This window comes from Dipteris shenzhenensis, chromosome 14 (genome assembly GCF_047967505.1).
Source record: "Dipteris shenzhenensis isolate YYH24624 ecotype China chromosome 14, Dip_SZ_1.0, whole genome shotgun sequence".
Classification (NCBI taxonomy): Eukaryota; Viridiplantae; Streptophyta; class Polypodiopsida; order Gleicheniales; family Dipteridaceae; genus Dipteris; species Dipteris shenzhenensis.
The window spans coordinates 779,970-801,174 of record NC_141609.1 but is presented as its reverse complement, the minus strand read 5'-3'; the positions used below and the strand labels follow the sequence as shown (position 1 = coordinate 801,174).

At 46.8% G+C, this 21,205-nt stretch overlaps 1 protein-coding gene across 2 annotated transcripts in view; it reads left to right on the top strand.

The window, feature by feature from the left end:
• PSD (ARM repeat superfamily protein) overlaps positions 1-21,205 on the top strand; it is an 87,328-nt gene that overhangs the window by 49,027 nt on the left and 17,096 nt on the right. For both annotated transcript variants that reach the window (XM_087384689.1, XM_087384688.1), the window contains one exon: positions 18,007-18,171. In XM_087384689.1, coding sequence (XP_087240815.1) covers positions 18,007-18,171 — 165 coding nt within the window. The remainder of the gene's footprint in view (positions 1-18,006; positions 18,172-21,205) is intronic.

The window sequence follows — 21,205 nt, the reverse complement described above, 5'->3', positions numbered from 1 at the left end:
AGCACCCGTGCACAACGGCCTCCTGCCAGGTTTGTTCCAGGTGCCAATAATGTGGCTGATTTTATCATGCTGACAGATTGTGGTGAGCCTTCCAGCTTCAAGGAAGCTATGGGAAGAACGGAGAAAAAGAAGTGGGAGAAAGCCATGCAGTCAGAAATGGACTCCCTACTTTAGAATGATACATGGGACTTGGTGCAGTTACCTGCAGGCAGAAAGGTTTTGCCATGCAAGTGGGTTTACAAAGTCAAAGTGGATTCAAATGCTTTACCTAGGTATAAGGCCAGATTGGTTGCCAAGGGATTTAAGCAGGAGAAGGGCATTGACTTTGATGAGATCTTTTCCCCTGTAGTCAAGATGACTACTTTGAGAGCAGTGTTAGCTCTTGTTGCTCATGAAGACATGGATTTATGTCAGATGGATGTGAAGACAGCTTTTCTTCACGGAGATCTCCATGATGAGATCTATATGAGTCAGCCAGAGGGATATGCTGTTAAAGGGAAAGAGCAGCTTGTGTGTAAGCTCAAGAGGAGCTTGTATGGACTCAAGCAGGCACCAAGAGAATGGTACAAGAAGTTTGATGCCTTCATGCAGTCCCAAGGTTATCATAGGTGTGAGACCGATCATTGCGTGTACACCAAACGGGCAAAGGATGGCAGTTTGATGCTACTCATTCTATATGTGGATGACATGCTAATTGCCAGTAAATCTCAGCATGAGATTAGTGCTTTGAAGAAACAACTGCATAAGTCTTTTGACATGAAAGACTTGGGTGATGCAAATCATATTCTTGGCATGCGGATTACTCGTGAGAGGTCCAAGGGACTTTTGTTTCTGTCACAGAAAGAGTACATTGACAAAGTACTGCAGCGCTTTAAAATGGAAGGGGGGAAGTCTATTAGTACCCCGTTGCCTCCACATTTAAAACTCAGCAGTAAGGACAGCCCCAGATCAGATGATGATAAGGCTGAAATGGCCAAGGTTCCGTATGCATATGCAGTTGGTTCTTTGATGTATGCCATGGTTGCCACTCGTCTGGATATTGCTTTTGCGGTGGGAGTCATCAGCAGGTATATGGCAAATCCAGGCAAGCGGCACTGGGAAGCAGTGAAAGGTGTCTTGAGGTATCTCAAGGGTACCAAAGACTTGTGCATATGCTATGGTAGGCAGGATGCATTGGTGCATGGTTTTACAGATTCAGACTATGCAGGGAATGCAGATAACCGGAAGTCTACTACCGGTTATATTTTCACATTTGCAGGAGGTGCTATATCATGGGTGTCTCGGTTGCAGAAATGTGTTGCACTGTCAACCACTAAAGCTGAATATGTTGCAGCCACTGAGGCCTGCAAGGAAGCAATATGGCTTACTCGGCTGGTGGGAGATTTGGGCATTACAGGAGAGATGCCAGTTTTGCATTGTGATAGTCAGAGTGCTATCATGTTGGCAAAGAATCCGGTCTTTCATCAGAAGACCAAGCACATAGAAGTGAAATATCATTTCATCAGGGAGGTACTGGAAGACAAGCGACTTGAGCTTGTGAAAGTGCATACTGATGATAATCCTGCAGATTTGCTCACTAAGAGCTTGCCTACAGAGCGGTTTGCACATTGCCGCCACATCATGGGATTAGGATGAGACCATTCATTATTTTATGGTCTTGTATACAGTAACTGTATATTGCTGTAATTTTTATTCTTTTCTCCCTTTAGGCACATTGGCCTTTAGGTGGGAGGTTGTTGGGGTGAAGGCACATTGCCAACCCTTCATTAAAGATAGGACACCTATGACTGTCTTAAGACAGTCATAGGGTAAACCTAATCCTAATAAAACAAATGAGTTTGTGGTGTGGCTCATCACTTCACACCCGCACACCTTGAGTCTTCACTCTCTCTCACTCCCTTGTGCTTGCTCTCTTCTTCCCCCTTCAGTCCCTTTCAAGATGTCACCTCCTGAACACACCAGACACGGTACGTAAGTACCGATGTCTTGTACGTCGGAAGAAGCAGTCATTTCTTCGTTGAAATGAGGAGGAGCTGCTGAACATCTTGTACAGCAACAACTCTAAAGATTTTTGGTGGAGATTTGTTGAGCGTCGGTCTCCATCACCCCTCACTGACACGAGTTTTTGGCACACGTATGCACGCCATCTTTATGATGTCCCACATCAGCCTACTCCAGGTCTCATACACACACCTCGCTCCACCACTTGCACGTTGTTCACCCGGGGAGTCGAGGACGCGACATTGAAACTACACAATGGCCGAACTAAGGATCACGAGGGGCTATGGATTGAGTTTATCGCATATGGGATCGACACGTTAGCCCTGATCCTAGCAAAGCTATTTAATGACGCTGTTTGCCTTGGCTTCCCCTGCACTTGGACACTCAACACCATCACCCCCATCCACAAGGCAGGGGATCCCATGGACCCGAGTAACTACAGGACTATCATGATTGGACATGTGATGCCCAAGATCTATGCAGCAGTATTGGATGCGTCGGTTTGCCTGTTCACAAAGATGAGAGGGCTCAGAGCAGAGGGTCAGGCCGGTTTCAGGCGAGACCATGGGACTTTGGATCACATACTCACACTCAACAGTGTCATTGAGGAGGCCAGATCACAGAAGGAGAGGGTATATTGCTGCTTTGTGGATTTCCGCAAGCCTTTGACACAGTACCTCGAGCTCGTCTCATCGCACGCCTACAGACACTGGGATTTGATCAAGAGATCATCTGGGCAGTCATGGCACTTTATGAGAGAGTCTCAGTCCGAGTTTAGACGGCGCAGGTTGGACAAATGAGATTTTGAGTACCATAGGGGTCAAACAGGGTTGCCCCTTATCACCAACCCTGTTTGGCCTCTACATTGATGAGCTTGAGACTTTCATGGGGGCTTCTGGAGGGACCGGTTGCTCACTTGCCGGGATCATCATCAGGATCCTACTTTATGCAGATGACATGGCACTCCTGTCCTCCACACCCGAGGGCTCTAGCTACACCTAGATGCACAGCAGGCTTTTTGTTTATCCCATGATTTGGAGGTCAACCTTGGCAAGATCAATGTAACATGCAACAGTTATCTGATCGTGTAATTCACAACAATACCTTCTTTAAACCTTTAGCGAGGAATGAGCATTGTTTACCACAGAGAGAGAAAAGAGATGAGGATAGAGAGAGAGTAGAGTCGACAACCGATTGGGTCCCTGTACCCACTGAGGGCCCCCTCCCCCAATCAGGGGAGAATTTGCTTTAGACTTGGAGAACTGAGAAATACAAAGAACACTCTTCAAGAGAGCACGGAACACGCTTCTGAAGAGCTCACTGTGCACACGTATAGCAGACCCAAAGACCTGAGAGGCAACGCCCACCAATACCGAGACCTTGATGCTGTCCACACTGACGATGTAGGACGCTTCTGCAAGGCAAGGAAGAGGCTTGTGCTGTCTACTGGAATGCAGGGTTACTGCATGAGTGAGAGAGTGAAAACTAGAAGTGATAGATTTTATGAGAGAACTGAGAGATGACTGAAATATAGAGCTGAGAGTGAGCTGTGTAAACTGTAAAAGAGAGCTGAGAAAGCTGAGGAAACAGTGTCCAAACCTCTCTCCGTTTGCTGGTCCAAACCTCCGACTGTTGTGCTGCGTGGTGACCTTCAGATCAGGCTGAACTGATGGCCAAGGGACTGAGGCTAGAGCAGGGCCAGATCTGAGGATCTCAGGGGCTGCACAGGGGGCTGAAGTGGAGCTGTAGGAGAACTGAAGGCAAGAGCAAACTGAATGACAAAACAGGGCAGCCAAGGGGCCCTTTTATAGGGATGGACTGAGCCAAGCCAATCTGTAAACAGACCGACTCAGTCTGTTTTACAGACTGGTTGGCCTACAACCAGCCTATAAAAAGGCCCTCCTTGGCGCATTTGCCAGGGGAGTTTTTGGGCAGCCTTTGCAGGCTGCCTTCCCTGTTTACATGTCCAGCCTTTGGGGACCCTAAAGGGACTCCTAACCTAGGCTAAGACCTAAACTATAAGATGGAAACACTTAACCTACTGTTTTCCAGTGGGTACTAGTGAACAAGAATTGACTACTGACTTGACCTAAGGCTGAGAGACTGACCTACGTAGCTTGTGCCTGACTGTCCTTGGACAAGGGCTCACAAAGGGGTCACAGCATACGACAAAATCTCCTATCTGGGAACTCTAATGCACTTGTCGATGTAGCCAGTGTGTCACCTTGCACCCAAGTGTAGGGGTGCATGTGACATTCCCTCCTCCTTAACTTGGCGGTAGGTTCATTGCTTCCAAGTAGCCCACCAATATTTGGGAAAACTCCTAGAAAAATCTTTGTCCAACCACATTGCTTCATGGGTACCTCGATCACGGAACCTGGTGTAAAACTCCCGGATCCTGCGTCCTGACCCATGCTTGAATTTATGAAGAAGGATCTGTTCTGGCTGCAAAACTTTGGCTTCATCAAGAACTTCAGGTTGTTGCTCGGCGGAAATCTCTGAAAGAGGAGGTCCAAAATATGGCTTCAACCAAGCTACATGGAACACGTCGTGCATAGTCCAACTGTGGTAGGCGTAACTTCATTGAGACATCGTTGATCTTTTGAATAATAGGGAATGGTCCGAAGGTCCTGAAGGACAGCTTAGGGCATCTCTTGCCCACCTGCTTCAATCGTTGCTTGATAATGCGTAAATACAGGAAACCCTCCAATGGGAGACCAATACTTGATAAACAAACGAGCGACATCTTCAACGCTGGCCGTTTGTTTGTAGGGAATGAGCATACAATATTTACTAAAGCGACAAACAATAGTAAGACATTGAGTATTACGCGTACCTGCGGATGTTGGAAGTGGTCCCACGAAATCCATACCTATGTCCTAAAAAGGACCATTGAGGATGGGCAATGGCATAAGTAAGCTTGCTGCTTTCTTGTGGGAAGCCTTGACCTTTTGGCATATTTGACAATTCTGCACATAACCGTATACGTCCTTGCGCATCTTTGGCCAATAGAAATAGCGCTCTAACTTCTCCAAAGTCCCGTTGATACCTTTGTGACCACCGGTAAGGGCGTCATGGGCATCATGAAGAAGCAATTGTCGTTTGTCTTTGAGTACACATAACTTGTTCTTATAGAAAAGCCAACCATCCTCTAATGAGTAATGGCTTGGAGCAAGCGTCGTGGCTTATTGGAATTGTGTGCCAACCTTTGCTAACTCCGCGTACTGTGTCTTCATGCTATCAAGATTCTTTCCTTTGATTTCGAGCACAGTGGCCTGGTCAATGGTCTGGATGGAACCTTTCCGAGTCAGAGCATTTGCAACGGGGTTGTTTTTACCGAGAACGTACTCGATCATTCTCCCAAACTGCTGGAATATCTGACCCCACCGCTGCTGCCGATCACTCCATTGCGTACTAGGCATTGTCTGAAGCCACTTAAGAGCTTGGTGATCTGTCTTCACCGTGAAAGTCCGTCCGTATAGGAAAGGCTTCCAATGTTTTAATGCCTGGATGACACCGAGGAGCTCTCTATCATACACTGAATAGTTCTTTTTGGCATCGTTAAGCTTTCTGCTGTAGTATGCCACGGGCCTATCTTCTTGATGTAAAACTGCCCCTATGGCGACATTGCTAGCGTCTGTGATTACCAAAAATAGATCATTCCAAGAGGCGATCTTCATAATTGGTGTTGTCGTGGCCAACTGTTGCAAGTCGTGGAAGGCCTGCAAAGCTTTGCCTGTGACTTGAACTTTTTGTCTGCGTGTCTTTACCCCCTTGAGTAAATCTGTAAGAGGGGCTGCGTATGTTGAGAAACCCTCCATGTGTGAGCTGTATGCTTGACACAAACCCACAAAGGATCGGATCTCTTGGGCCGTTGTGGGGACAGCCCAACTTGTGATAGCTTGGATCTTCTCAGGGTCCATCGAATCCCTTGAGCACTAATTGTGAGAATGGGAGAGAGAGCAAAGGTGAGAACAAGAAGCAGGAGAGTGAGAGAGCTGAAAACTTAGTTGCAATTAGATGAGAGTGTAAGATACAATTGAATGGAGTGATGGGTTTTGTCTAAGTGACAAAACCTTATCACTTCACTAACCAGAGTTAGTGAACTAACTGTGGTTAGGGGAAAAAACCTCTAAGTGAGGGAAAAGTACCCCTAACCTACTTATTACATTACATTGGTCATTGCTAAATTATAGCAATAATTCTAACACCCCCCTGCAGTGCCAATGTCATGTACAAGGAAATGATCAATCACCAAAAGGAGATAAGTTCAGGGCACTGTGAAATGCCTCAAACTTTTCACGTGGAAGTGCTTTGGTGAAAATGTCTGCAACATTGTCATGTGTTGACACATAGATCATGCTGATCTCTCCTGCATGCAACTTCTCTCTGACGTAGTGATAGTGAACCTCAATGTGCTTCGTGCGAGCATGAAACACAGGATTCTTTGCCATTGCAATAGCGCTGTGACTATCAGTGAGAATTGGAGAAGGACCCTCCAATGAAAGATGAAGATCAGCAAATAAATGACGCAGCCAAACACATTCAACTGTCGCTGTGAAAGCTGCCCTGTACTCAGCTTCACATGAAGAGGTAGCCACTGTAGATTGTTTCTTGCTCAACCAAGAAATACAAGCTTTGCCCAAAAAAAAACAATTGCCACTTGTGGACTGCCTAGTGTCATAATCTCCAGCCAATCTGAGTCACTGTAGGCATGCATCTGTAAGTCACCCCCCCTGGGAAACATCAAGCCAAAAGACTTGGTACCTTGCAAATAACGGAAGATGCGTTTTACAGCGTGCCAATGCAAAGTCTTTGGGCTGTGCATATATCTGCTCACCTGAGAAACTGCAAACTGAATATCAGGTCGTGTAAAACAGAGAAAAATGAGGCATCCAACAACTTGACTGTAGAGTGTGACATCAAATGATTCACCTGCTTCATGCATTGTAAGCTTCAGCCCCGGCTCCATGGGAGTAGCTATGGGCTTACAATCCTGCATGTTGAATCTGTCCAAGAGTTTTTGCACATACTTGGATTGAGACATACCGATGCCACTTTGCTCTTGAGTGAACTGGATCCCCAAATGAAAGTGTAGCAGCCCCAAATCTGACATGTGAAAGTGGTCTGCAATTCAGCTTTAAAATCTGCAATATTATCTTCATTTGACCTGTGAGCAGTAAGTCATCTACATAAAGAATGATGACTAAAATATCCCCCCCATCCTTCTTGATGTAGAGGGTGCTTTCAGTTGGACTGTTGTGCAGCCCCTGCTGGTTAGAAAGGCATGAATCTTTGCATACCATGCACGTGGGGCCTGTTTCAGCCCATACAAAGCTTTATTCAGCTTGCATACCTGAAGTGCATTACCTGAAATTTCAAAGCCTGGAGGTTGTTTGACATAAACCTCTTTCAACAAGTCTCCATTAAGGAAGGCTGTTTTTATGTCCAACTGATGAACATTCCATTGAAAATTTGCAGCCATTGCTATGACTGACCGGATGGTTGTCATTCGGGATGTAGGAGCAAAAGTCTCCTCATAGTCTATGCCCTTTTTCTGAGCATATCCTTTTGCGACCAGCCTTGCCTTGTACCTGTCAATGGTGCCATATGGCTTTCTTTTAACTTTGAAAACCCACCGTGTACCTATGGCATGTTTACCTGGTGGCGAATCGACAACTTCCCATGTCTGATTTTTCTTAATGGACTGCAACTCATCGTGCATGGCATTCATCCAATGCACATTATCCTGTGCCTCTTCAAATGTCTCAGGTTTCTCTTCATCAAGAAGAGTACCTACATAAGCTGATTCAACTGAAAGAGCACCTCCCCCATGCCTTACTGCACTCCGAGTTCTGCCAGGGAATGGAGCATCAATTTTACTCTCCCTGAGAGTCTGTAACAGCCAATTTGGGACTGTTTTTGCTGCATGTATATCTGCAATTTCTTGCTGAACAACCTCTTCCACGGCTTGTGGAGGTGGTATGACATCCTGCGGCTGAATCAAAGCATGTGGAGGTATCTGAAAATTCTGATTTTCATCAGATATATCAGCAGGGGAACCCAAGGCAATGGGTAGTAACCCCTCAAAGACATCACCGGAAGAAGAAGGCATATCAAATTCAGCTTGAGTGTGAGCTGAAAATATTACATCTCTACTAACAATGATCTTGCGTGTGACAAGATTATAGAGACGGTACCCCTTGTTTTCTGCACTGTACCCAACAAAAATGCATTTGATTGCCTTATCAGACAATTTATGCCGGAACTCAACAGGCACATGAGCATATGCAAGGCATCCAAAGACACGGAAATGATCCAAAGAAGGCTTTGTCCCTTGCCAAACTTCATAGGGAGTCTTGTCCCAAGTGTAGTTGGAGTAGTCATCTATAAAAGTGACAAAATAAAGATGACCACCCAATGATGGAGTCCTCATGGGACCACAGACATCACTATGTATAAGCTGTAATTTTCGAACAGCTTTAACTGATCCATCATTCTTAAAAGGAGATCTGTGCATTTTACCAAGAATGCACCATTCACATGCATGTGGAGGAGGTGTTTCAAGAGGAGGCAATGCATCAACCATGGCATGTTTTTGAAGCGTCATCAAGCTGCCATAATGCATGTGTGCATATCTCGCGTGCCATAACTCCGCATTCTGCATAGCAACAGTAGGAGTGGAAACTGTAAGAGCATGTGCTGGTTTTTTCTCATACATGTCAAGCTGAAAAAGACCACGCAACAGAGTGCCAGACAATCTCAAGGCATAGTCATGCTTCTATCATGGACTGCACACTTGTCTTCAAAAATGACCTGAAATCCAGCTCTGCTAAGAGTGGACACTGAAAGTAGATTTTTTGTGATACCAGGCACATACAAGACATCAGAAATTCTGAATGTTGAGCCATCAATGGCTGTAAGTTCATTTTCTCCTGTACCACGGACTGAATAGGAGGAGTTGTTGGCACATGTGACCTTTTTACCAACAGGTGGTGGATGCAGAGATGTGAAGAGACTTCCTGGAAGTGATATGCTTTGAGGCACCGCTGTCAAAATACCATGTATTATGTGTCTCATTGACACTGAAAGCTGATGCATCCTTGGAAGAATCATAATTGCATGTCAGAAAAGCATAAGTGTCATCATTTTAAGTGGCTGTACTATCCCGAGCAGCCAACTGAGAGTCTGAAATGCAAGACAAGAAGGCATAGTCGTGCTCCACAAAGTTGGCTGTAGCTTGCTCATTGTCAGATGCATGAGGAGCTGAATCTGAGAGAGCCATACCGGAGCTGTTTTTCTTTTCTTTTGCAAGCCTTTTCTTGCATTCTCCAATGTAGTGACCTGGCTTTTTGCAGTAATGACATATTCCCTTCTTCTTGGGCTTACCTGCATCACCCTTAGCCTTTTGAGAAGGCTGTCCTGAACCACTGGAAGGCTGATTTGCTGAAGTCTTTGCCTGTCCCTTTACTTTAGGCTTGAATTTTGAGAGCATAGCATGTTCACCTGCTCGTGAAGCCATGTTTTTCCTGGTCTGCTCTTCCTGCAGCAGAAGTCCTATCAACTCGTGAAAAGTGAGAGGATTTGCACCCCTCCTCAACGACAAATTCAGCGAGGTATGAAAGCTGACATAAGACTCAGGAAGAGAATTCAGAGTAGTGGTAATCATCTCTGAATCAGGAATGATCTTATCAATGTTCAGCAACTGCTCTCGTAAATCCTGTAGCTTTGTGAGGTGCACTGACATGGAGTCACCCTCTTCGATATGTGTATGAGACAATTCTCTTTTCAAAAAAGACACCCTGGCATCATTCCGAGCTGCATACATGCTCTCCAAAATATCCCATGCTGCCTTTGAGGTCTTACACGACCGGATATGTGGAATGATGAATCTTTTCACTGAATAAGAAATACACGACAAAGCTAAAGCATCACGTGAATCCCATCTCTTTTGCTTTGGAGTGGTAGGTATAAGTGCACCAATAACTTGTGCTGCAGCTGTACCCTGTGCACGACCTCTGCCTCCTCCTTGTTGGGGAGGGGTATTAGGTGCCACATTTGCTGGCCGGAACTCATCCCCACTTACATAGTCCCACAAATTACGAGAAATCAGAATATTGCGTACCATAAAACTCCAGACGGAGTAGTTGGTACCATCGAGCTTATCCTCTTGTGAGAGACCATTGAAACTGAAATCATTCTGATTTTGCTGGGCCATGTCTGAGAAAGAAAATACAGCAAATGCAAATCTGAATTCCCTTGCTGGGAATGGAGTGCACAAATCCCAAAAAAACACAGCCAAACACTGGCTAAAAATGCATCCAATCTCTCCCAAAACCTACCAAAAGTGCTTCAAAGCACTCACAGAAAGGCAGTGTGAACTGAAACCTGTCAAATTGCTCTCCCAACACAAAAGCCCTAATTTGTGGCTTGAAATTGCAACCAAAAAGGGGCAAATTTACTAAAAGCCCCAAATCTGCAATTTCTGAACAAAAGCCCCAAATTTGGAGTTGAAATTGAGCCAAATTTCACCCAAATAGTTAATCTCCTGCAAAAGCCCCAATTTCTTGGCCAATCTTTGCAATTTGCTTGCAATGTGTGCCAAAATTTTTACAAAAGCCCCAAAACCTTGATAAATTTGCAATCTGCCTGCAATACTTATCTAATCCACAAAATGCAAAGTGCAAACTACACCTGCAAAGTGGCCCTTGCAAAGAATCCTTTGTTGAAAAAGACCCTGCAAAGAAAACAATCGATGCACGAAGCAGGTTCAGCGTTGTACGGGCAGTATGGCACTGACTCTTTGTACGGGCCTGTTGGTACGGTTGTACAGACGGGTGCAGTATTATTGTACGAACAACAACGTGTACAACTGTATTGAATGTACGATCAAGTTGTACGGACGAGTGTCCTCCTGTGTACGGACGGTTCAGCTCCTGTGTACGGCCGACTGTGTACGGCAACTGTATGGACGCCTGACGAACTAATCACTTGTACGGACGACGTACTAGATGTACGGTTCGCACATGCAAAGTATAGATGGTACAATAACTGTACTGTTGTACACGAAAGTACGGCACAGGTGCGACGGTGCGGAATGGCAGTGCAGGTACGGACGGGCTGTACGAAATCAGTCCGTACAGATTGTACGGATGACGAGCTGTAGGAGGAGGGAGCTTGCGGGCTGGAGCTAGAGGACGAGAGCTGGAGGCGTATGTGCAGCAGGAGCAAAAGCAAGGAGAACCCGCTCTGATACCAAATGTGAGAATGGGAGAGAGAGCAAAGGTGAGAACAAGAAGCAGGAGAGTGAGAGAGCTGAAAACGGCAACTAGATGAGAGTGTAAGATACAATTGAATGGAGTGATGGGTTTTGTCTAAGTGACAAAACCTTATCGCTTCACTAACCATAGTTAGTGAACTAACTGTGGTTAGGGGGAAAAACCTCTAAGTGAGGGAAAAGTGCCCCTAACCTACTTATTACATTACATTGGTCACTGCTAAATTATAGCAATAATTCTAACACTAATGATGTAGCCCAAATATTGAATTTCCAGCAATCCGAATTTACTTTTCTTTGCGTTGAGATATAGCTGGTTATCATGTAATAACTGTAGGGCACATCGCACATCCTTAATATGCTGGGCGGTTGTCGCGAAAAAGATAAGGATATCATCGAGAAAGATGAACAGGCACTTCCCAATATACTTTGCGAATACCCGGGACATCATCTTGTTGAATGTTGGTGGTGCATTCTTTAGACCAAAGGGCATGACGATGAACTCGTAATGAGCTCGCTCAGTTCGGAAAGCTGTCTTTGGTATGTCAGCTTCAAAAATCCGGACTTGATGATAGCCACTCTTGAGGTCAATCTTTGAAAAAAATCTTGCACCATTGAGTCTTTCCAAGATGTACTCGATGCGGGGCATAGGAAATTTGTTGCTTACCGTAAGCTTGTTGAGTGCTCTGTAGTTGACACATAGTCGTGCAGACTTATCCTTCTTTGCCACAAATAGAATGGGTGCAACAAAAGGTGAAGAAGAAGGCCTAATAAATCCTGTGCGCAGTAATTGAGACAATTACTGCTCTAACTCCCTCTCCGTAGACTTTGAAAGTCGATAAGAGAACTTACTTGGAGGTGTCGAGTCCGGAAGGAGATCGATGCGATGGTCTTCCAGTCGGTTGGGAGATAGCTGGGGTGGTAGATCGTCCCGGAGCATGATGTCTTTGAACTCTTAGAGAAGATCCACCATTGCTTGCCCCATCGGAGGAGCGGCTTGAACTGTAGTGATCTGGCACTGGACATAGACAAGTGCACACATGGCACCCTTGCGGACGGCGCGACCTGCTTGAATATGAGAGATTAATGGAATCCCTGGTATGCTCCGATCACCGTGTATCACGGCGGGCTCAGGTAAACCTTCCACAATCGTGAAGGTGTCCTGCTGCCAATTAGGCATCGGAACATGCTCACGAAACCATTGAATCCGGAGGATCATGTCGCACCTCATCAAAGGAGTCAATATAAAATCCCGCGTAAACATGGCCTTCTGAACTAAAAAAGTGAACTGGATGGCCTTATGCGTGATATGTGTGCGCAAGCCGGGCGTGAACCCGTCCACTGCAAGCTCGTGAGGCACCAAGGTGCACCCCACTGTCTTGGCAAGCTGAGGGGAGATGGCATCTTCAGAACTCCCCATATCGAACAGGACAATAAACTGATGCCCGTTAGCTGTGCCGTACGCTCGAATGAGCGCCTTCTTTTGATCTGAGAAGTCGCCCTTCTTCTTACCTTGAAAGACCACCGTGGGAATGGCGTTCAAAGCAGGGAAGATGGCATTTGTAGCTAAGGATGGAGGCGGAGCTGGAAGAGCCAATACATTAGCGATAGACGAAGTAGGTACTTTCATAGCCTTTTCGGCAAGCCACTTCGAACAATCCTTCTTGCCATGCCGAGCGATGTGGTGGCAATGAAAGCAGCGATGTTCTTGGTGGTACCACTTCTGCTCGTCGGGTTGTAGATAGCCTCCCGTAATACCCGCTTTAGCCTTCTCATCCGGAGTCATCTTTGGCTTGGACTTCTTCTTTTGACCAGAAGCCTGGCCGTCTTTCTTTTGGAAATGGTTGTCCTTCTGCTGATCCTTACCCGCTGTGTTGTTTGACTGCTTCGGGGCTTTGGAATCTTTCTGGACCTACTTGGGCTTTCCCCCGTTTAGCATCATCTCTTGATTTTGTGCGAGAGTCAGCGCCTGCTCGTAATTCGACGGGTCGGAGTTCCGAATGGTAAAACGTATGTTTGTGTCCAATCCTCAAATGAATTGCTTCATCTTGGCACACTCCGTCACGCCCAACTGTTGTGCTAGTGTGATGACCTTGTTATTGTATGTCAACACAGGCAAACCATTCTGGGAGAGACGAGCGAACTCATCCTCCAGGTTAAGCAGATATTGGGGTGGGAGAAAATGGGCTTTGAGGTCGGCCACAAACGTTGCCCAATCTATGGTTCCTCTTTCTTCCAGCGGCTTTTCTGCTTCTTTTTCCTCCAGATGTTGTTTTGTCGGGTCCATCTGTCTTTTGCTTTCTTCCAGCTGGGATGAATGTTCTTCGAGTTGTTGCAGCAGGACCGTCTTTCTCCTCTTCAAAGTCTTCGCGGTTGAAATCTTTTCCCGACCCTTCCATGGTGCTTGATTGTGTGTCCTTTCCAGATCTCAGCACAACCATACACTTGCGGTAGTCAAGCTGGATATAGACTGAAGCTTTGATACCAATGTAACATGCAATGGTTATTTGATCGTGTAATTCACAACAAGACCTTCTTTAAACCTTTAGCGAGGAATGAGTGTTGTTTACCACAGAGAGAGAAAAGAGATGAGGATAGAGAGAGAGTAGAGTCGACAACCGATTGGGTCCCTTTACCCACTGAGGGCCCCCTCCCCCAATCAGGGGAGAATCTGCTTTATACTTGGAGAACTGAGAAATATAAAGAACACTCTTCAAGAGAGCACGGAACACGCTTCTGAAGAGCTCACTGTGCACACATATAGCAGACCCAAAGACTTGAGAGGCAACGCTGACCAATACCGAGACCTTGATGCTGTCCACACTGACGATGTAGGACGCTTTTGCAAGGCAAGGAAGAGGCTTGTGTTGTCTACCGGAATGCAGAGCTACTGCGTGAGTGAGAGAGTGAAAACTAGAAGTGATAGATCCTATGAGAGAACTGAGAGATGACTGAAATATAGAGCTGAGAGTGAGCTGTGTAAACTGTAAAAGAGAGCTGAGAAAGCTGAGAAAACATTTGCTGGTCCAAACCTCCGACTGTTGTGCTGCGTGGTCACCTTCAGATCAGGCTGAACTGATGGCCAAGGGACTGAGGCTAGAGCAGGGCCAGATCTGAGGATCTCAGGGGCTGCACACGAGGCTGAAGTGGACCTGTAGGAGAACTGAAGGCAAGAGCAAACTGAATGAGAAAACAGGGCAGCCAAGGGGCCCTTTTATAGGGCTGGACTGAGCCAACCCAGTCTGTAAACAGACCGACTCAGTCTGTTTTACAGACTGGTTGGCCTACAACCAGCCTATAAAAACCCTCCCTGGCTTACATGTCCAGCGCAAAGGCTGCTTTCCCTGCTTACATGTCCAGCCTTTGGGGACCCTAAAGGGACTCCTAACCTAGGCTAAGACCTAAACTATAAGATGGAAACACTTAACCTACTGTTCTCCAGTGGGTACTAGTGAACAAGAATTGACTACTGACTTGACCTAAGGCTGAGAGACTGACCTACGTAGCTTGTGCCTGACTGTCCCTGGACAAGGGCTCACAAAGGGGTCACAGCATACGACAAAATCTCCTATCTGGGAACTATAATGCACTTGTTGATGTAGCCAGTGTGTCACCTTGCACTCAAGTGCAGGGGTGCATGTGACAACCAAGGTCATGATCTTTAACACCTCTCGAGCAAACATGCAACGGAAGCAGTTTACTTTTACTTTCGGTGGGCTACCAGTTGAGATCGTATCCTCATACACTTACGTGGGGGTCATCTTCTCCGGCCCGGTCTTCACGATGAGACCAGCGATGCAGGCCAGATTGAGTAGGGGATATGCCTCACTGACTCGGCTAGAGAGACAGTGCTTCCACTCCCACTTTCAAGACCCTCGGACCAAGGCTCCTCTCTTTGACTCCTTGGTCCGACCAGCCGGTATGTATGGTAGCCCTTGTTGGGGACCTGACATTTCAGAGATAGAGTGGACACGGGTGGAGCGCCTGCAAATCCTCATGCTCTCACGGATGATCCGAGGGAAACCATCTATACCACATCACATCATTCAGGCCAAGTTTGGTGCTTCTCCACTCCAGCTAGATGCAGCCTTTCAGACCATCACATATCTACACCGGGTTAGATCATATGGGGACTGCACATCAGGGAGACAGAGGTTGCCATGGTTGGCTCTCGATTCCTCCATGAGGTTGGCAGCAGAGGGAGACGAGCGATGGTGGTATGCACGGACTCACAGATGGTTTGTGAGACTAGGGTTTCACATCGATAGGATACCTCCTTTTCAGTACAGTTTAGATGTCCCTCCGATACTCCCACCCACCATCCCGATCGGGCCACACCCCAACGAGGTCATTCGAGAGGATCTTCTGCAGCTACACCCCTTTAGGACCTGGTTGGAGCCGAGGGAGCTCCCAGTAAAGTTGAGTTTCTACCGAGATTACTGTCTTCGTATTTCGGAGGAGGGATTCATCACACCATCGGGGTACACTGAGCTTCATATGCCTCACTCACTACGGATCTCCATCGGACAGTTTGGGGTATCATCACACCGCCTCCGCACAGAGAGCGTCAGAGCAGAGGGGATCCCCAGGGAGCATCGCATATGCATATTGTGTGACTGTCAGGAGGTTGAGTCGGAGGAGCATTTTATTGTGCCCAGTGTACTACGAGATCAGAGGTCGCTACCACTGTCTCGTCAGAGATGGCTTCGGGCTCCTTTCCAAATTCCTCGCCTACCCAGATCAGAGATGTCTCGCGGCATTCATTCACGAGGGGGTCTGACATAGAGAGTACTTACTCAGGTGACGGGGCTTGGCCACATCATCACAGACACTTCTCAGAGCAAGATCACAGAGTTCTTCCCATTGAGTGACATTGATCGTCCAGTGTTCAGCCGCAGACGTGACAGAGTCCCCGACCCGACGATCGCGACATGACACACGAGACATCGAGGGGACACACAGATTACTCTGGGGGACCTCCCGTCATTGTTTAGACCCGGGATACGCCCCACGGGAGTCACGGTACCTCTAGTCTTACGTCGAGCCTCCTGCAGGAGACCGAGACGCACGGGATCCCTTGACGGACGCCAGCGCCCCATCACCAGCTATGCATCAGCTAGGGTGACATGACATACGGAGGATTCCGCTCCGCTCCAGTCTTTTTTCTTTTCATTGTCATACTTAGATGTATATATAGAGATCGACCATGCCCCCCGCCACAGCGCGAGACTACCAAGCAGACACACAAATGAGATATTTTCACAGTGCACCTGGCCATGCATTCTGCTGGCTTTGGCTTGGAGATTATTAGCTATTACATTCTCGCTTTGAGTTTGAGTTTGAGCTTAGTTTATTCTAGTATTCAGCAACCGGTCTTAGTGAGCCCTTTGTCTCAGCCCATAGTGGTTTGTATGAGGATGAGTTAGTCTTATATTGTACTTTGTCTCATAGGCCCGCGAGGGTTCACGAAGACGGTAATACATTTTTCTTTCTTTCTCTATGAGATCCAAGGACAGTACCACTATCACTTTCCAGAGGGACACGGTTTTGGGCCACTCTCATGGCTGATCCATTTTCATGACCAAGTATGTGTCAACCTCTATCTGATCGAGATGAAGTGACACAGAGAGACTCTATTGCAGCAGATCAGACTGTAGGCGATGATAGTGCCACAGGAGGCTGACCCTGCACAGCGACATGTCACAGAATTTTATGCTTTCGAGTCAGCCCCAAGGCAGTGTGGAGTAGAGGAGGAGGAGATAGCTGACATAGGACAGCACGAATCAGCGGGAAGAGACAACATGGAGTGGAGCCAGGGATACAAAGACCACACACAATGCAGAGATAGTGCCACAGGAGACTGACCCTGCACAGCGCCAGGTCACAGAATTTTATGCTTTCGAGTCAGGCCCAAGGCAGTGTGGAGTAGAGGAGGAGGAGATAGCCGACATTAGGACAGCACAAATTAGCGGGAAGAGACTACACGGAGTGGAGGAGCCAGGGATACAAAGACCACACATGATGCAGAGATTGACTAGAGCACGCACGATGGAGGTCCAATGCATCCCAACTGTACTCAAAGCGAGCCAAGGTGTCACTCTTGATATGCCCCCCTACCGCAGCGAGAGACGATCGGACAGACACATATACGAGACATCTTTGCAGCTTACAGGAGAGCCACCATGGCACCCAGCTATGTATATTGAGTACTAGTTTTGAGTTCTAGCTTTGAGTACTAGTTTTGAGTTCTAGCTTTGAGTACTAGTTTGTGCTTTGAGTTTTCGTAGCATAGCACTCAGCAAGGGCCTTAGCGAGCCCTTTGCTTCAGCCCAGAGTGGCTTATATGAGTTACACTTGGATTGCACTTCGTCTCATAGCCCCACAAGGCCTTCCGAAGATAGTAATACATCTTTATTTCTTTCTTTCTTCTCTACACCCTGCCTTGCTGCTCCACCCCACCTTGCTGTTGGAACCTATATGGCAGTTTATGCTTGGGTACTCATGAGAACATAAGCGTAGCTTTGCTTACGCTAAGTTTTATGTACAATTATTTTTTTTCTCTTTGATGCTGAGTTTTGTTTCATGTCTATTCTAAACCCCTTCTCTCCTTGTTTCTTTTTCAAACGTTTTATTTGTAAGGTTGGATATAAACTAGATGTGTGAAGGTAGTATATATTGTCATGGTGCTTTCATTTCTTTTTGCTTACACAAATCGTACTTTGAGGCAGCCAAGGGAGATGGTGGAATTTCTGGTTCTTATTAATCAGCTTATAAGCAAGTTCAAGTCGGGTATCAATGATCTTATCCAAGAGCTGTTTCCTTTTGTTGTTGAACGGATATTTGCAATTTTACCTAAAAATGCCTTGCCCGAGGGTCCTAGAGCTCACACTGAGGTATGCACTGAAGCTTTAAGTAAAGGCTTTAAAGTCTATTGTTCTATTTTTGGTCCATCTTCATTAATTAGGAGGAGGGATTTGCAACATTTTAATGTCATGCCCATGCTCGTGTTCTCCTCCCCATAAAAAATAGAAATGAAAAGAGAAAGCAACAAATCTTCCACCGGCTGATGCATGTGGACCCACCTGTTCACGTTCATGCCGTCACCCACCCACCCAACCACACACGCGCACGCGCACGCACACATAGCTACACACTTCTTTTTTGAGAGGGGAAAAATCCATGTTTTTGATATTTCAAGAGGCAATATCCAAAGTGGAGATCAGCAATTACAATATTAGAAGATTTCATTGGATGACAACTAAACAGTGTAATCTACAGCAAGGATGATGTATTTGGATGCTTGGAGCTGATGACAAGCTTGATGGCACCAATTATCCCATGTGGTCATACATGATGGGACATGTTTTGGTTGCCAAGAATCTATGGCATAATGTTTCAGATTCTGAGGCTAGGCCTACACGTAGTGCCACTTCTAGTGCTGCACCTACTGCCTCGGGTTCTTCTTCAGGTGATGGTTCTACTGCTACTTCCAAAACACCTGTAGCTTCTGCTACAGGTACTTTGCCTCCTACTCAGGAGCAGATTCAGTGGGATGGTCGTGATACCAAAGCACATGCCTTGATCGCTCTTTCAGTGAAACGGGTTATTATCCCTCATATCCGGTCTTGCAAGATAGCTAAGCAAGCATGGGATCAGCTTGCATCTTTGTATCAAGTGCGGAATGAGGTGAGGGCTGCCTATCTCCGCAAGCAGTCGAAAGACTTGAAGCTTAAAGAGCGTGGTAAATGGATGCCTAGCTCACTAATGTGAAGGATTTGAAAGAGCAGTTGGCCAACATTGATGAGATTATGCTTGATTCTCAGCTTGTTTCTAATACCCTTGATGGGTTGCCTGATTCTTATCAAGGCTTTGCTACTACATTGAGGTTGGTTGCAGGGGGTAATGCCAATCATTTCTCATTTGACCAGCTGGCTGCTCTTTTCTTTCAAGAGGAGCAAGGTCGTGCAAATCACAATGTTTCTATGGCTAGTAATCAAGCCTTTGCTGCCCAGCATAAACACAAAGGCAAAGGCAAGGTTTCATTGCCATATGCACCCTTACATCAGGATATCCCAGACCTTTCAGCCCGCAGGGAAGTTCTCCTTGTTGGGGACTTCAACGCTAGGACGAGCACGCTCCAAACACCACTCCTGGACTTCCGAGACGACTCTATCATGCTACTAGACATGGACCTAGACGGAGCAGGTATGACCAAGATCTCATCGGACCGACACGGGCTTGTTACACAATATGGACACGCGCTCCTTGATCTGGGTAGGATGCATGATCTCATCATCTACAACGGGCTTCACCTATGGCCCTCCTCAGGTGGTTTTACTTGCTTCCCACACGGGGGGGGCACTAGTGTAGTAGATTACATCATGGGATCCCCTACCTTCACTTCATGTATCACCGACTTCACCGTAGCACCACTCCCTCCAGGAGTTGATCACACATACCTATTCTTCACTATCGCCACCCCACGCTTAGCCACACCACACACACCACATAGGAAGCACGACACCTACCACGACATACACTTTGATCACAGCCTCTCACCAGCCTACTCTAGATGCCTAAACAGACTCCTAACCTACATCGATCACATACCACTCATAGAGGATCGTGCTGCCTTGATTGGTCGCACACTCCACGAGGCTGCTCTCCAAATCTTTCCCCACACCACACGGTCCACTAGACCACCACCTCTTGGTTCTGTACCCTGCAATAATTGGTATGATGCGGAGTGTAAGGATTATGGCCGACAGCTCCGACTTGAAACTAAATGTCACCTCCCGAACACACTAGACACGGTACGCAAGTACCGATGTCTTGTACGTCAAAAGAAGCAGGCATTTCTTCGTCAAAATGAGAAGCTGTTGCACATCTTGTGCAGCAATAACTCAAGGATTTTTAGCGGAGATTCCTTGAGTGAAGGTCTCCATCACCCTTCACCGGCACGAGAGTCTGGCACACGTATGCACACCATCTTTATAATGTCCCACAACAGCCTACTCCAGATCTCATACACACACCTCGCCCCACTACTTGCACGTTGTTCACCAGAGGGGGAGTCAAGGACGCGACATTCAAACTGCACAATGGCCGAGCTAAGGATCACGAGGGGATATGCACCGAGTTTATCGCATATGGGATCGACATGTTAGCCTCGATCCTGGCAAAGCTATTTAATGAAGCTGTTTGCCTTGGCTTCCCCCGCACTTGGACACTCAACACCATCACCCCCATCCACAAGGCAGGGGATCCCATGGACCCGAGTAACTATAGGATTATCATGATTGGACATGTGATGTCCAAGATCTATGCAGCTATATTAGATGCGTCGGTCAGCCTGTTCGTAGAGATGGGAGGGCTCAGAGCAGAGGGTCAGGCCGGTTTCAGGCGAGACCATGGGACTATGGATCACATACTCACACTCAGGAGTGCCATCGAGGATATATTGCTGCTTTGTGGATTTCTGCAAAGCCTTTGACATAGTATCTCGAGCTCGTCTCATCACACGCCTACAGACACTGGGATTTGATCAAGAGATCATCTGGGCAGTTATAGCACTGTATGAGAGAGTCTCAGGCCGAGTGCGGACAGGCGCAGGTTGGACAGATGAGATCTTGAGTACCATAGGGGTCAAACAGGGTTGTCCCTTATCACCGACCCTGTTTGGCCTCTACATCGATGAGCTTGAGACTTTCATGGGGGCATTCAGAGGGACCGGTTGCTCACTTGCCGGGATCATCATCAGGATTCTTCTTTATGCAGATGACGTGGCACTCTTGTCGTCCACACCCGGGGGGCTCCAGCGACACCTAGATGCACTGTAGGCTTTTTGTTTATCCCATGATTTAGAGGTTAACCTTTGCAAGACTAAGGTCATGATCTTTAACACCTCTCGAGCAAACATGTAACGGA